Source organism: Schistocerca serialis, chromosome 4, assembly GCF_023864345.2.
Source record: "Schistocerca serialis cubense isolate TAMUIC-IGC-003099 chromosome 4, iqSchSeri2.2, whole genome shotgun sequence".
NCBI lineage: Eukaryota > Metazoa > Arthropoda > Insecta > Orthoptera > Acrididae > Schistocerca > Schistocerca serialis.
The window spans coordinates 90,016,174-90,034,750 of NC_064641.1; the positions used below are offsets into that span (position 1 = coordinate 90,016,174).

Genomic DNA, 18,577 nt, shown 5'->3' on the forward strand with positions numbered 1-18,577 from the left:
AAATTAGCGGAATACAAAGCCTGACATTGGTGTGAATCAATAGAACGACTGTTATTTTCTATAACTCAGTTTATCCCAATGTCAGTATACCCAGTGAGTTGTAAAAATTTTAAAATTTTTCAGTATCGATATTATTTATACGAGGGATATCCGGAGAGAAAGTTCCGACTGCTCGCGAAATGAAAACCACTCTGAAAATCAGAAATACATAATCCGCAACAGTTAGCTGCAGCTTCCAGCCACTGCTCCACATAGTCACCACTCCGACATATACATTCGTCGTAGCGTGGTACCAACCTTTCAATACCCTTGTCATAGAAGGCGGCCGCCTGTGCTTCCCGCCAATCTATAGCTCGTTGCCTGTGGAAAAATGTTGTCTTCATACCCAGCAGCTAATGTGAGCCGAGATGAAACACAGAGGGAGCCAATTACGGGCTGTAGTGCTGGTGATCAAACACTTCCCATCGAAAACGCTGCAGGAGCATTTTCATTGCCCCTGCAGATTGCGACCGAGAATTGTCACGAAGTAGGAACTGTATGACAGTTCAGTAATGTGCGCTGCTTAACATCAGTCGAAATATCTCAACAGGACTTCATACTAGGCTCAGAACTGAAAAGAGCGAAGTGATGTAAGCGACAGGCATACTAGAGACACTGTCGAACACCTATGTGCAAAGCTTTGTAAGATTTTCACAGTGGTTTCCATTTCTTGACCGATCGGAACTTACTTTCCGGATATCCCTCGTAGAATTCCATACGAATTAGGGTCCAAATGAATATGATTAACATCGATCTATCTCGGCAACATTTCGACACATCCCATAGAACGCGGCCACTATGCAACGTTCGAGGTTACAACACATTTGCCTTTTCAGAACTAGTGTTCATAAAGAATGCCTCGCAAAAGTTTACTATAGGGAAGAAGTGTGATCACTAATTTACGACAATGTGTTTTGATCACAGTCGTTGTTGCAAAGAAGAAAGTAGCAGACAGATCTAAAGTAACGCAACCAACGAAGGATTGTGATGCTTTCATGAAAACCTGACACGCTTTACGTCTACTGCGTTGTTATTCTTGTAGCAACGTATTTTATCTTCTATCTGTCGTGCACTGTCTGTCTGGTTCAGTAATATATACACCTTCAAAAAATTTAAATTCGAGTTATGTTACTAGAGCACACAGGGTTCTGCCAATGAACGAAAACTGTTCGTCTCTAAATATCCTAATAGTCAGGTGAGTGTCTCCACTCTGCTACAAAACAACTGAGCACAAAGTTCTCAAATTAACTACCTCTTTCATGCAACTGCTCATGTCCATAACAGCTCAGTAAGGTTAAGTGAATGGATAGTATTTTTAATTGCCAAGCGCCCACAGATGTGGGCAGTAGAGCTTAGTGTCCAGCTATTAACCTTATAGCATGCAGCGAGTACCCACTGTTTGCAGGTACTACTCGTCGCCGTCGTCGCTGTGGCCGTGGCTAGACCAGGCTACCTGGGCGCTGCGCACGGTGTAGTCCCTGCCGCCCACGCAGTGGTGGCCGCGCCCCACGCCGTCGTCGCCGCCCACGGCGTCCACCCGGGCCTGGCCGCCTACGGCCCGGCGCACATCGCCGTCGGCCCCGGCGGCTACGTGCAGGACACACACGAAGTGGCCGCCACCAGGGCCGCCCACCTGACCGCCGTCGCCCAGACGCAGGCCCGCGACGCCCACCTCAACGGCGCCGCTGCGCACGCCGCGGCTGCCGCCCACGCCGCCGCGGCTGCCCACGCCGCCCCCTTGGTCGCCGCCCACGCCGCCCCCTTGGTCACCGCCCACGCCGCCGCTGTGGCCGCCGCCCACGCCGCTCCCCTCGTCGCCGTCGCAGCGCCCACCCTGCCCGCAGCACACAGTCTTCTGGGTGCGCATGGTGCCGCCCTCGCTCACGGACACCAGTGGTGAAGTGTACCAGCAGTTTAACTTAACTGATGTATCGTCACGTCATGCCAACTTCATCTACCTGTCAAGAAGTTGCTAAAAGTGGTGATGATGTGCTTTACATTTTCATTAATCACAAATAAAGCTGTTCTTTAAAATCTGTCTGAATATCCTTGACTTACTTTGAAAACATATTTTTCCACTCACCTAATTTACGGTCAAAATGTTCAAATATCTGTAAATTCCTAAGGGACGAAACTGCTGAGGTCATCGGGACCTGGACTTACATTCTCTTTAAACTAATTTAAACTAACTTATACTAAGAACAACAGACACACACACACCCATGCACGAGGGAGGACTCGAGACTCTTGCGGGAGGGGCCGCGCAGTTCATGACACTGCGCCTCAAACCACGTGGCCACTCCGCGCGGCTTTATGGTCAAAACTTGCTCTGACTTTGAACAGAGACGGCAATTTATATCCGGGTACTTACACCGTATTCGAACTTGAAATTTATCCAGAAACTTGGAAGAATATTAGACAAAAGTTGATTGCCAGAATAATTCTTTGACGTTTCATGCAGGTTATCCTAATCGTTCAGGACTGAGGTAAGTAATATTTTAGTCATTCAAGCAGTTGTGGTGGTTCATGCCACGCAGATCGATACATTTATACTGCTGACCATTAAAACTGTAATCCATGGAAGGATACCAAGTAGTGAAATTGTGTTTACAATGCGTATATAGCGAACAAGTATGATCACTTATTTACGACAGTGTGTTTTGTTCGCAGTCGTTGTTGCAGAGAAGAAAGTAGCAGTCAGGTCTAAAGTAATGCAACCAACGAAGGATTGTGATGCTTTCAAGAAACACTTTACATCTGCTGCGCCCTTATCCTTGTAGTAGGATTATAATGATGATGAGGTCCCATTCTCAGAGGAGCGTAGGGGACGATGCGGGAGACCCACGCTGCCGACTGGGCGAGATCCTAGCGGAGGTGGTTTGCCATTGCATTCCTCCCCATTTGGAGGATACAGGATGTAAAATTCAGAACAAAGAGATGGCACCTGTGGCAGCATAAACGGCTCCATCATCACTGGAAATCGAGTCAAATGAGCTTGAATGACAGAGGAAGGTACATTATTCCATGCTGCTTTAGCTCTGTGCCAGATTTCGGCGTTTCTAGTGGCTGGCCAATGGTGCTCTGCCTGTGTCTTGGCAACCCATGACTAGATGAGAGGTACTGAGAACCTACTGCACAGGTCACCCGTCGAACACGTATTGCACTGAGGTAGTCCTATGTAACACTGGCAATATCTCGTCCCAATAGCACCCTATACCAACACCTCTCTCTGCTACTGCATCAAAAGCAACCTCTGAAATCGTAGCCATACTGACAGTTCATATCACGGCAGAGGTCCTCACACTGCCCGAGTGGATACTTTTCTTGATGTAAACAACCAAAGTTCCATTCTAAAAGTACGTGATGTGGCTCTACAGTCTTGCATGACCGAGCGAACAGTAAGTCTGTTTTCTCTGACGTTATTCATGTGGGGACGCTGAGGTCCTGCATGGCCCTGAAAGTGATACTCTTGAACCCACAGCGCCCATATTCACTTGCCAGTCGTGGGATGTTGATTTACGCTAGCAGCAAAACTGGAGAACAATAAACGGCAGTGCCGATACGCTACTGTCCTGCCGCTTTCGAATTCCCTACAGTGGACGTTTCTTCTTCTTACACGAGGTATGTCACAATCTTCTCATAAGCAAAGAAAATTCTGACGCGATACCTGAATAAGGATCCGGTTGTGTCATCTTGTTTTATGTATAGAATTCTGACGACTATACTCCCACCTATTCAATGCAGTTACGAGCGATCAGTGTTTTTACGTTTATTCTATTTCGTACCCTAAGCGTGGTACGATTAGGCAGTTTTTGCAACGAAAACATTTTTGCAACTTTTCCAGAGTGAACAGCGTTGAAATAGTTTGGTGAGGCATAGACAAATGACGTAACAGCATAGTAAGACTGTATATTGACGTATCAGTTCTAAGCAGATTGCAGCTGCAGAACAATTCTAGTAAAGTTTATGTTTCTTACTGGATTCGTTCTTGAAACTGGTGTACCGTACTCTTGGGTTTGATTTCAGCCTGAAAAAAAAACACATTATTATCCATTTGCACCAACAGGGATAACATCAGCCTGATTAGGACTTTGCCTGTTGAAATCCTTGTCATCACGCAGGTAATATTCCACAGAAACAATAAGCGTATCATATTGCAGCGGATGCCCACATTAAGAATCGGAGCATGTCCAAATACCTCTCTCATTCTTTATTTTACGAGCTTCTGAAATCAAATAATTTGAGGAAGTTGGTATGTATTTCTGTTTCTGCTGCTTGGAGTAGCTACCTGGTATCAGTGTCAGTAACCGTGCCTTGTCAGTATAGGTGGCTGCTGAGTTAGCAGTATTTAGGTTTTGAAACCACACATTTCGTGCACATATCACTATCTTCAGGTTCTGCACCAAGTGCATCTACATTATACACTTCACAAAGTTTTGAAGATGTTGCTTGTGTAAAACTTGTTGCAATTTCTTCCACTTTTCTTTTTACATACCGTTTTCTTCTTGTCGTTCTTACTTTTCGTGGACGTTTAATGTGGGATACAGTAGAGGTTGCTTCATAAATGCTAACATTCAACGCAGCAACATCGTCACACCCAGGAATATAAACATCTGCACTGTGTTCTTCAGTTTCTCACTCAGGTGATGGTGATAGTTCAGGTGGGTTGTCACTAAATTTCTTCTTGTCGTGAGTGTAGTAATTCCTGCACAACAGATGTGATACTAATACCGTTACTTGAGAATCAAGATATTTCGGCAATACCTCTGATATATTGCAACAACTGTGAAGTGTTTTTCACTTTTCTTAAACACTATCTTCTTGTGTCTTTTTTCAAAGTTCACCCTGGCACCTGGTTATTAAGGAAGGCAGTAGTCAATTACGATTGTGGACAGGGCCGTAATCAGTTACTCTTGGTTCCCTTTTGCAATTACACACATTTATTTTAAACCAGTAATTCCAGACTCAGCAATAAATACACATTATTAATGCAGGAATAAACATCTGTGTAATTGATAGCGCTTTTAGTGCGTTACAGTATACCAAATGACTATAAAATACAGACACAGAAAATAATGTTTTAAAAACAAGCCAATGTGATCCCAATAAGAGTTTTAAGGGAAGTAACCACAGTCATGGCTGAAGGCCTTTAACACCAAGAACGGCAATTATAAAAAATTTAACAAACATACTGCAAAACAGCAATGCAATAGCAAGGTTTATTTAAAAAGACAGGCAACTGATCACCAAATGGGTGAGACAAAATGATGGTAAACTAGGTAGCAGAATCATTTAAACCTCCTGTAACGCCAAGAAAGGCAATTGTATTAAAACTTTTTAAAAACTTACAATAAAACAGCAAATACAATAATAAAACACAAGGGCCAGTCACAGATGGTGCACCTGGAATCGACCTCTGAATAGGTCCGGCAAAAGGCACTTTCGTGAGTGATGAGATAGGCAGCCAAGAGTTGCAGTCACTTTACAAGATGGTAACTCAGACTAGTGGCAGTCTAACGAATAACTAATGATAATCTTCCTGAGGCTACTTGACGTCCAATAAACCAAATATAAAGATGGAAAAATACGCCAAAGCCAGAACCGACAGTTTGGACTCCACCAGCAGAATACCGTGTTGAGAGCTCCCGGAACGAGAAAGAAATTACTACTACCAGAGTAGAAAAATTGCCAACCAACTTACAGTCAAGAAGTCTGTCAAAACTACACGCCTCACCGGATAGCAGTGGCAAGGCGAGGAAAAGTACACTGCCGTTACATACACTAACACCAGGACAGGTAACTGGGTGTTAGCATACACGAGACAGGAAAAATACTGCTGGTTGAACTTAACAAATAGTAACAAACTGAACGCAATAAATAGTAATTAGATGTCGAGGAAAGCTAATCAGATCTGCCGTTCCGAAACACTCCACTCGCTGTTCATCGCCTCAACAACATTACAGGCAGCACCATTAACCAAAGTCACTGGAGAATCGCAAGATCTCACAATGGTGGCGGTTTCTCTACTTGAATCCAAATGCACTCAACTTAAAACTTGCAGGATCTGGGTTACGAAGAGGTCGTGCACCCTCGTGACCGCAGTCCATGCGCGCCGCCAGCGGTCCCGGCGTGTTCCCGCACTGCATGGACCTTGCTCCTCCTGAGTCCCTAACCGAACTGCACGCTGACATGACCCGGAAAAAGCATGACGTCGCGCCAATGATAGAGCCACAGTTACTGCATATCGATACCCACCGCTGCTGCCACTAGTGGCCAGGCAACGCTCGCGAAACCATGTAGCGCCAGTCAACACAAGAGGAAGACGATCAACTGCAACCATGTCAACTAATCTGTACGATCTGGCTTGCAACAGAGGACATAAACCTTCAAACAGCACCAACGCGAGCTGCAGCATGGCTCGCACACATCTCATTCTTTCACTATTGTCTTTAGTCACTGACATTGTGTCTAAGAGAAAGTTCAAACCAAAAACACAAAACTCGATCCAGAATGGTTTATGTGCAAGTTCTCACTCGTTTGTTATCAGCAGAAGAGCGCTGGAAACGGTGTTGTCATCATACATATTTTGCCCTTGAAATTCATTGATTTGAAAATACAGAATGTTGAAACATTTTTAACACTGTACATGGAACAATACTGCACACTGTGTTTGCACTGTTATTAATATATTAATCAAACAATATTTTGTGTAATTCTCAAAAGTTTTTGAGTGGGGGTTTTCGAGTAAATAATTCGTAAAAACTCGTAAAAATGCAATTTTTTACATTTTAGTAATAAATATTTACACTATGCAGATAGCTTGAGCGGAGAAGATAATGTTTATAATTACATCAGTAGTATCTGGTAATATAACAGGAAATGTAGTATAACGTGAATTTTTAAAGTAAAAAAAATTAAATGGAAATACTAACTTAAATTCGTATATTCGTCTTACATCTGTAATTTAAAGAAAATCCATCTCTGTGCGGGTGTCAACTAAATTTCAACACACTAAGAGTGAGCTTTAACTCAAAACACATGCTAGGTCTCTAGTGCTTTTGGTTTTTAGTTATATTTTTCTTTGTTCTCTACTGTTTTAAGAGTTATTTACAAAATGTACATTTATCAAATAGCCATACCATTTGCAAAATTTCTTAACACTTATGATGTAGAGATGTAATATATATATATATATATATATATATATATATATATATATATATATATATATATATATATATATTTGCAGAGAAATACATGACCGTGAGTTGATGTGATCTGTGTGATTTAAGATAAAATCACCCCCCCCCCCCCGGTATTTGTATGCGTTGACAGCTACCAGCTGTAACTCACTTGTACTGTTGTAATGCCTCATAATTTTTTGTGCTTCTAAACTTTTTGCAACAGGTGATTTGTAACTAAATACGTGATGTAATTATCAGAACTCAGAGAAACGTATTAACATCAGATGAAAGAGAACAAATATATAAATTTGACAATATCTTTAATTTCCACATAACAGACGTTAATTACACAATATTCAGTGTACTTTGCTTAATCCATGTGGTCACACTTGTGAACGAAGGAAATCCTTGAAGTTGGCTAAAATGCATTAAAAGTGCGGAAACGCACTGGTTTTCAATCAGTTTCAAACTCTGTAATGTGTTTAAATGCTCCTATTTTTGTTTCAAAGGAGCAAATGATGCTACGATGACCCAGACAGCCATGGACCGAACTGTGTTCACTGCCTTCAGACTCGTTGTTTTACGTGGCCAGAATATGATAAGTGAGAACTAGACGAATTGCATAATCTTGTAACTCCACACACACCGTCCTGCCATGACACAGCTCATCCTTTCCATACAATGTATACTCAACCCACATTCTCTGATAAAAACAGTAGTTTTTCTTCTTTCATATATGCCAGCGTGTTCTTTTGACAACGCAAGTAGCAAAATTGCAGCTTTAATCAAGTGTTACTCGAGATCCAAATTACTTAGCTTGAGCTCGGTATGCTGAATAAATCACTTGCGGTCGCAAAACGTTATAATTAATGTCTTAAGTTTTCTCGACAAACGCTATGGCCGTTAAAGGTGCTAATCTAAATGATAATCTCACTTAAAGCCAATATAATTCAATCTTACCGTGATAGTCTATATTACGACAACATTTGACGTTATCGGGATTAGAAAATTCTCGAGGCTTTATTCTGCCTCTCTCACATATACACTCCTGGAAATTGAAATAAGAACACCGTGAATTCATTATCCCAGGAAGGGGAAACTTTATTGACACATTCCTGGGGTCAGATACATCACATGATCACACTGACAGAACCACAGGCACATAGACACAGGCAACAGAGCATGCACAATGTCGGCACTAGTACATTGTATATCCACCTTTCGCAGCAATGCAGGCTGCTATTCTCCCATGGAGACGATCGTAGAGATGCTGGATGTAGTCCTGTGGAACGGCTTGCCATGCCATTTCCACCTGGCGCCTCAGTTGGACCAGCGTTCATGCTGGACGTGCAGACCGCGTGAGACGACGCTTCATCCAGTACCAAACATGCTCAATGGGGGACAGATCCGGAGATCTTGCTGGCCAGGGTAGTTGACGTACACCTTCTAGAGCACGTTGGGTGGCACGGGATACAGGCGGACGTGCATTGTCCTGTTGGAACAGCAAGTTCCCTTGCCGGTCTAGGAATGGTAGAACGATGGGTTCGATGATGGTTTGGATGTTCCATGCACTATTCAGTGTCCCCTCGACGATCACCAGTGGTGTACGGCCAGTGTAGGAGATCGCTCCCCACACCATGATGCCGGGTGTTGGCCCTGTGTGCCTCGGTCGTATGCAGTCCTGATTGTGGCGCTCACCTGCACGGCGCCAAACACGCATACGACCATCATTGGCACCAAGGCAGAAGCGACTCTCATCGCTGGAGACGACACGTCTCCATTCGTCCCTCCATTCACGCCTGTCGCGACACCACTGGAGGCGGGCTGCACGATGTTGGGGCGTGAGCGGAAGACGGCCTAACGGTGTGCGGGACCGTAGCCCAGCTTCATGGAGACTGTTGCGAATGGTCCTCGCCGATACCCCAGGAGCAACAGTGTCCCTAATTTGCTGGGAAGTGGCGGTGCGGTCCCCTACGGCACTGCGTAGGATCCTACGGTCTTGGCGTGCATCCGTGCGTCGCTGCGGTCCGGTGCCAGGTCGACGGGCACGTGCACCTTCCGCCGACCACTGGCGACAACATCGATGTACTGTGGAGACCTCACGCCCCACGTGTTGAGCAATTCGGCGGTACGTCCACCTGGCCTCCCGCATGCCCACTATACGCCGTCGCTCAAAGTCCGTCAACTGCACATACGGTTCACGTCCACGCTGTCGTGGCATGCTACCAGTGTTAAAGACTGCGATGGAACTCCGTATGCCACGGCAAACTGGCTGACACTGACGGCGGCGATGCACAAATGCTGCGCAGCTAGCGCCATTCGACGGCCAACACCGCGGTTCCTGGTGTGTCCGCTGTGCCGTGTGTGTGATCATTGCTTGTACAGCCCTCTCGCAGTGTCTGGAGCAAGTATGGTGGGTCTGACCCACCGGTGTCAATGTGTTCTTTTTTCCATTTCCAGGAGTATATATATATATATATATATATATATATATATATATATATATATATATATATATGGACAGTAATCTATTACTTAACTTCAGGATTAGTCTCCTTCAATACAGCGTGCCGTTGCATAAAATTTCAAGTCTGTGTTAAAAATTCCGATAGATATCTAAAATAATGTTCACTAGATGACGCTAAGACTTCTTAAGAATAAAGATAAGACGGAGGGCGGGAAACTATATTTACTTCCAGTTCTTGGTTATCACCTGACAATAATGTACAATATATTTGTTAATGATCCCATTTTGCTTTTATGCTAGCGATATTTTAGAAACTTGGTGTGAAAGACTAAAAATCACATTAATTTATTGAGATATAACACTGAAAGTGTTTTATTATTTTTAACAACTAAATTACTTCTAACATAAGCAAAGTTACAAAAAACCAATGAAAACTAATTTCGTGGACATTGCGCTTAAATGTTTCACTCAACTGAAATCGAGAATTACTCGTGCCACAAGTTTTCGATCTGGAAAGACAAAACGAAAAGTTTACTTTTAGCTATTAAAATTTTCTACTGTTAACTATGTACATTGGATTATCAATAAAGTAAAATATATAAACTGTGACATTTTAAACGTGTTACATTGAAAGCCTAGAAAATGCACTCATATCTCCAGCCTTATTATGTGACCAATCCTGAAATCGCGAAAAATTTCAGCTGTTCCATATAAATACATCAATGCCACTCAAATTATTTACAGAACAGCTAATTTCTTGCGATTTCACGACTCATCCCATAGTTTATGTTGTTTGCAGTCATGAATACATTGATTGGTTTTTCGATGTAACATGCTGCAGTGTATACATTAAGCTACGCATTAACAAAAGAAAATATAATTATTAGCCAGATATATTCACCTTCATTTCAAAATCATAGAAGAATCCTCCAGAGCCCTTGGATGTGTTAACTAAAGAAGAAGTTGAAGCCTTGCCAGATTCTGTTGGTCTTTACCGACTTGGTTAGTAACATCTTCTGGGAGATTTTAAGTCAAGCAACTCGTATTTTTAATCTTGAGTTGGTTTCTGATGAGAAGAAGAGAATTTAAGTTTGTTGAGAGAGTCTGTTCCTACGTTTGGTTTTCACAATATCCATGGAGCTAAACACTCATTCTACTTCGGCTTTAGCATGTGGTTAGGATAAACAGCAACGACGAAATCACTTAAATCTTGAAATATGTTTATTCTAGTCACATCCTTAAACTCGACTATCTTAGTTCAAAAGTTAACAGTGTTCCAGTTTAGCGGATTACGATAACGACATGAATAATTTGCCACTGCTGCAAGATTTTGTCAGGTTTTCGCGAGAGTATCCAATTTCCTTTACAATATCAATTAATGAAGTGTCTTGATTGTTTCAAAGTTCCTTCCTCACTGAAGACTATCTATTTTTTTAAAGCTTTGTAACTGGCTGGAAGTCGTTCTTGAATTACTGCCGTAGGCAGACTGAATGTAGCAAAGCCGTTTTATGGGGTTTGCTTTTTCCATCTCAAAGATTGAGATTTTCTGTTGTACCTCACCAAGAATAGTTTTGAAAAAGTAAATATAGAGTCGATTCATGTGAGTATGCTGATTATTTGTAAACAACTGTGAGAACTAACGACACCGAAACATATCAATATAACTAAAGTGAATATGATAATCCAAATAGTCCTTTTCCTATATATTATTTTTGTTCTCATTGTTGAGTCACGAATCTCTCACAGTTTTTCTGCAGGTTCGCTACTGCATTGCCGCCAAGCGGATGGCCTTTATAAACACTGCGAAACGATTGTCGTTTGTGCGTTGTGCAAATGAAGTACAGAACCACAGTGTAAATTAAAGCGCTGTCGCATTTCAGACTTGTTATGGCACTATATATCTTAGCAGATGTCAACAAAACTCTTTTTATATTTCCCAAGAATGTTGAGAGGAATGTGAATGATTGTTATAGTCATTAACAAATGCTCAATTTAGCGTACATACATTTTAGGCTTGCGAGAAAATGTTTAACATTTCTATTCACTCTTATTGTCATCAGAACTTTGAGTCATTACGAGACTGGAAAAAACGTTTACCACCTTTACATGTTGTTACTACCGTGTACGTGGTTGACCGTTTCTCGAATGCAAATAAGCATATCAGTACACAACTTTTTTAATCCGTACCTACTAAAATACAAGTACTGGACTACGTATTTCAGTTTTATTAAAAACGAAAAGTAAACAGACCTGTGCATTTTTTGTATAGGTACTAGTTTCAGTATGGAAACCTTGTACATAATTAAGGTAACTGTGCATAAATTTCCAAGAAGTTGTCAAAATTGTCAGGTCATGACCGCGAGGATTCGTTTCCTCTCGCATTATACTACATTATACGAATATAAACGAAGACCTAAGGGAAATCTCTAACAGGTGCTAGTGAGGTAAAAGGGTTTAACGGGAAAATACAAGTGGCTTGAGTTTTCCCCCACAGAGTAATTTTTATTCCCCCTCCATAGCAGGGGAATTAGAGCATTAAAGGGATGTTGATCTTTATTAGGAGTAGTAAATTAGCATGGCACTGAGGATTTGGCGGTGGTATACAGCCTAAAGTGAGCAGGAATTGAATTTTTTGCTGTTTATAAGTAAACTGGTGATAGGTTTGATTTAAGAAGTGTTGTTGATGAAGTCCCATACTCCTTGACAGAGCGTACAGGAACGATGCGGGAGACCCGCAACGCCGTACTAGGCAAGGTCCTAGAGGAAGTGGTTTGCCATTACCTTCCTCCGACCGTAATGGAAATGAATGATGATAATGAAGAAGACGACACAACAACACCCAGTCATTTCGAGGCAGGTGAAAATCCCTGACCCCACCGGGAATCGAACCCAAGCGAGAACGCTACCGCGAGAGCACGAGCTGCGTACGTAAGAAATGGACATAGGCCAAGTAAGAAGAAAGCGCTTTAGGTGGACTTGGATAAGGACTAAGTGTCACAGGTGTGAAACAGAATCTTCAAGTCATACAAATTTTGATATCTAGGAGGCAGAGTAGTTAAAGACGACAGGTTCACGTAAGCCAGAGAAGCAAGAATAGGTCCAGAAGGGCGTTTAGAAGAAGAAACAGCAACTAAACTCGATGAATCTGAAATCGGCAAAGAAACTCTCCAAACAAACTACAATCGGCGCAATGCATGAGGAAATACGTGCCAGGCACTCACATACACCCATAATCAGTTCCTTTTAAATTTAAACAAGTCAGACTACAATTTATTCCCCGTCTAAGAGCATTTTCGATGATAGGATTACGCCTCTGCTACTGTGAACCGCAAATGTAATAGTGCTCTGACACTTTATCACTATGTGTTGAAATAAATAGGAAACGGGATAAAACTTTAAATATATTTTCGAATTATAACCGTCACTAATGTTCCAAAGCATCCCCACACTTTCTCGACTCGTCTGATACCATTCACCAGTCAGCACAGTCCATCCACTTGGAGCGCTAGCATCGCTTCAGCTGTCGAAAGGTTGTATTATTTTGCCCTATAGAGTTTCGTTACTCTTTGATAGAATGTTCTGGTTCTGGGGACTACCGTTTATTTGATTCGATGTTGAAGTTACCAGCATCAGAAGTTGAAAATGCGATAAGTGAATGAATGTAATAATTACACTTTTTTCTTTGCTTATGACTCGTTTGTCGCACATTATTAATTTACAAGCTAAGAAGCCTTGCGTATGTTTGGCACCCCATAAAGTCACCAGAAGTGAAATTTTTTCCCGCTAAAATAAAAACTTTATTCTCTAAAAGTTCACAAAGTCGAGTCGCTGGAACGACGATTATGTTCCGACGTGATCTCGCGCCTCGCACTCCAAACAGGAGGAAGAAAAATCATATAGTTCTGTTGATGTTTGAGCCACAAAGTTAGCTAACGCGGGGATCTCGTTTATCTGTTTTGCATATGACAATCACTGTCTGCCCCAATAAATGTTTCCCTCAACTGCCATCTACGCTGACAATACAATTATTCCCATACGTCTTAACATATGATATATATCTGTTGGTTTCTTCTTCATGCCATATTTTCCTTATTAAATTTTTTTCATTCTTTCGTAGCGCTACACTTCAAATGTTTCTACTAGTTTAGGATTTCCACATGGTCCAAGTTTCACATATATCACAGCACCCCAAATCTAAACACTGTACACTTTCAATAACCTTTTTCTCGCTTCCATGTCAGGAAACCCATTAAAGATGTTTGTTGAAGGAACCAGTTAATCATACGTAACGATCTACTTGTTCCATTGCTTTATTTCTGTAACGGAACGTTGTATTTAGGACAGCAGAGTCGCTCACTACTCCTTCTACTATAATTTGACACTCTGTAGTCACTACTAATGTCTCTTGCGGTCTTATGAGTTTTGTGTCAACATAGTTTATCATTGAGACTAATTCTCTGGTCTTTCCTCTCCACTGGATAGTTCTTGGTGATCCTTACTTTCGGCCAGGAGGTTCATATTTTCTATGAAAGTAGTCATCAGATACTGAAAGTTTGTTTTCAACGGGATACACAAGAAGGACATATGTCGCCCACACCTCCATAGACAAAAAAAGTCGCATATCGAATGCACCGACTAATCAGTCTCGAAGATGTATCAGTTCAAAATTGCTTTGAAGAAAACGACAGCATGTCACGGATGTTCGATTATAAATGTGCACATAGAGTCATCCGACATGGAATCTCAAAACTATTTTACCATTCACCGCAAAACTAACATGTATTATCCTCCTCACCACCCCAGCTGAGAACCGCGTATGTTCTTCTACGCCACGCCCCCTCCCCCTTCTATGCAACTGTGGTAATAAGCTGCAAAGACATTTTTTGTTCATTTCAGCACAGAACTCTCCTTGTTTTTATTAGACCAATTGTTTACGAAATTGTCTAATTAGGGTTCCTACATCACGTTTCCCACTACATTGACGAAAGATTTCTCTAGATCGACCGATGTTTCGAGTGCATGTTGATTTTTCTGTTCTTTTCATTCCGTTGGTGCGCGTAAGGTCATTATTGCTCAATTGATCCCTTTGCCTTAACTGAAACTAAACTGATACTCATAAAGTCGGAAATATACACGTGGACATGTAAGCGTTTTCGGGTACTTGCCCTAACAAAGAGATCTGCAGAAGGCGAGATGAGGGAAGGCCGAACCAAACGACACGGCCAGGGGACAGTCCACCTGGGCAGGGAAGGCCAGGAACCGAGTCAGCCCGGTACTTTCACGAGCCCAGCGCGCGGTATATAGGGACGTGTCCGCCGGTGTCACGGTACAGTTCATAGCAGCTCCAACAACAGCTCCGCCATGAAGGTCCTGCTGGTGAGTAGCGGTCGGGCGTCATTCGGTTTCGCTGCACACATTCCTAAAGTTTCCATCGGGCGCCTAATTCCCACTGGTATTTTCCCATTGTGGCACAACTAAACGGCCTGAACCATAACTGTTTCAATGATATTCGTACGCAGAGTTTTGAACACTAAATTTTCTAACAGAATTAGTGGAACACAGAAACTTACACTAAAGGCACCATTACTCTGTAAGGATCCCTGTCACGATTGTCACTTTCGATAAACCAGTTTTTCCTACCGTGAGTGTAGCCAGTGAGTTTGAAAGGTCCCCTTTGAAAAATTACAAGTGACTGTGCTGGTAAGCTTCTACGTTATTTGATTTTCAAACAGCTGAGCAAAACTGAACATACTTAGACATTTCTCTGTTTACTTATTTTTATCATCACTAAACTCACACACAATATTTTTAGCGAAGCGCAATCTGGCTTTCAATAGTCCCTACAAAAGAATGGCCCTGACTACCAATAACTTAAACGTTTCATGAATCACTTACCTCACTAAACCCTTGGTGACTCGAACTGCTGCAATACAGCGAGCGCCATTACTGTTAGCTAACTACTAAAGGCACTAACTACTGATAGGCATAGTTAGCAAATGAAAGATTTTGATAGACAACAAACAACGTATTTACCGTAATAGCGTTCAAAAGTCACTATACATTAAATTCGTCATATCCAATGAAACAAATTTCCTTTCTCTGACGGACACACGTCCAGATCGTGCTCTCATAGTAACCTCTCAAAATTCCGCCATTTCTCTCCCCACATCCACCACTGCTGGCGGCTCACCTTCAATTGCCCGATGCTACGCGCTGTTCACATCCAACTGCCCAACACTACACAAGGAAATATTCCAACAATGAGTCCAACCAGCCACAGACTGCATACGGATCACTACATGGCGTTACCAACATAAAAACCTAAACAGCCGACTTACATTACATTAAACTGTGATCTTGTACGTTAGTCACATAAACGTATTACCTAAAAAACAGTATTCTCGAAATTTCATTATTTTACATTAACTATTTTCTCGTGTGGCGATTTCTTTTCCGTCAGTGTACTTTGCAACAATAAAGAATTACAAAAAGTATACACAAAAGGATTATTATTAAGCACTGCAGAAACTAAGTTCTGCATTGTCACTCCTGAAATTTATCATATAACTTAAGAAAGAATATGGTTACCAAAGGTGCCTAGCTGAGGTAATAATTTAAAAGACTTAATACAGACTTCAACTGCTATTATACGACCCAGAGAGATATAAGTAAAATAAGTAAAGCTGATAAACACAGACGTGAAATGTTGACCAAGCCAAGTACCAGTAATTGAATATTCAGTGGTAACGGTCTACCCGACGGGAGTCTCTAGTCACACGACATTTACGTCTGATATACATCATAAGTAATTATACACGAGTATCACTAATATACGTGCTCAAATTATTTAAATATGAGATATTCCGCTGAGATATGTGGATGTTGCCCATTAACAAAAATTCATTCTGTCTCAAAATCTCCTACTGATCAAATACTCAATTCTTTTTCGGAATATATATTTTTTCCGTAATTATAATTGACTACAGTGTTCCTAAATTTACTATCTCACTCCTTTTCACTGTTCGTGCTCATAACAGCTCAATAACCTTAATCACCAACAAATGTTGTTGTATTTTTAACTGCCAAGTGCCCAGAGATGAGGACAATCAGGACACATTCTACTTTGTGATCTTGTAGCATACAACACGTACCAACCTGATGTCTGCAGGTACTCCTCGTCGCCGTCGTCGCTGTGGCCGTGGCTAGACCCGGCTACCTGGGCGCTGCGCACGGTGTAGTCCCTGCCGCCCACGCAGTGGTGGCCGCGCCCCACGCCGTCGTCGCCGCCCACGCCGCCCACGGCGTCCACCCGGGCCTGGCCGCCTACGGCCCGGTGCACATCGCCGTCGGCCCCGGTGGCTACGTGCAGGACACACACGAGGTGGCCGCCACCAGAGCCGCCCACCTGACCGCCGTCGGCCAGACGCAGGCCCGCGACGCCCACATCAACGGCGCCGCAGCGCACGCCGCGGCCGCCGCCCACGCCGCCTCTGCCGCTCACGCTGCCCCTTTGGTCGTCGCCCACGCCGCTCCCTTGGCAGCCGCCCACGCCGCACCCCTCGTCGCCGTCGCAGCGCCAGCCCTTCCCGCAGCGCACGGTCTTTTGGTTGCGCATGGTGTCGCCCTCGCTCACGGACACCAGTGGTGAAGTGTACCAGCAGTTGTAACTTAACTGATGTATCGTAATTTCACGCCAACTTCATCTGCCTATCGTCTGTTTTACATTTTCATTAGTTACAAATAAAGCTGTTCCTTAAAATGTGCACGGGCATTCTTGAGTTACCTTGGAAACATATTTTTCTACTGACGTCGTTTATTATCAAATCTTGCTGTGACTTTGAACTCAGATGCCAACTTGTATGATGGTAGTCCAGAAAGTAAGTTCTGATCGGTCGCTAAATGGAAATCACAGTGAAAATCAGAAACATTTTGTTTGCAAGGGTTAGCTAAACTTTCCAGATACTTTTCTAAATAGTCGCCACTCCGACTTAGACGTTTGTCGGAGCGTTATACCAAATTTCCAACACCATCGTCATAGAACGCAGCCGCCTGTGCTTTCCGATAATTCTCTACGCTGGTCTACAGCGCGTAGCCTGCGCCCAAGTGTTGTCTTCGTATCCAGCGTTTCATGTGAACAGAGACGATACTCAGGACGAGCCAATTAGGGCTGTGTTGTGGGTGGTCGAACACTTCCCATCGAAAAGGCGTCTTCTCTGCCCCTGCAGAGTGCGGCTCAGAATTGCCATGAAGAAGGAAGTGCGTGGCAGTTGTGTTAGGAGCGCAGCATTCATTAAGGCGAAGCCTCTCAGTGGGCCCTCCAACTTGGCGGGAAACATCGTTGTTGTAGGCATCTTTACTCGCTCACAGTGCGCTCACAACTGAAAAGAGCGTCTTGATGCGATCGGTGGTCATACTAGAGACACTACCCAAAAAATCTGTGCAACACTTCATCGGGTACACTGTGGTGTCCATTTTTAGACCGATCGGAACTTACTTTCAGGACAACCCTGGTCTCTAGGCACTTAAATCGAATTCGAACGTGAAATTTACCCAGAAGCTTGTAAGAGTATTACACAAAATTATATTGGCATAGTAATTCTTCTCCAGTCGATCCAAGTTACTTTAATCGTTCAGGACTGAGGTAACTAATATATCAATCATTCATACTGTTGTGGCGTTTCATGTCAGACAGCTTGATACAAAAGTATTGCTGACCATTAAAACTTCAACATCAGGAAGGATACCAAATAACAAAATTGAATTTACTGTGCGCGTATACTGAAGTCGGCCATGTGAAGCATCGGGATGCGAAATTTAATACATAGAGCTGCTGCCTCTGGCAGCACAAATGGCTCTAAACCGGTTGCGAATCAATTTGAAACGAGCT

At 42.8% G+C, this 18,577-nt stretch overlaps 1 protein-coding gene across 1 annotated transcript in view; it reads left to right on the forward strand.

The window, feature by feature from the left end:
• The first annotated feature begins 15,032 nt into the window (after positions 1-15,032).
• Positions 15,033-18,577, forward strand: part of LOC126474095 (uncharacterized) — a 181,087-nt gene continuing 177,542 nt past the window's right edge. The window contains exons 1-2 of the mRNA XM_050101515.1: positions 15,033-15,066; positions 16,859-17,095. Of these exons, the coding sequence (XP_049957472.1) occupies positions 15,052-15,066; positions 16,859-17,095 (252 nt within the window). The 5' untranslated portion in view covers positions 15,033-15,051. The remainder of the gene's footprint in view (positions 15,067-16,858; positions 17,096-18,577) is intronic.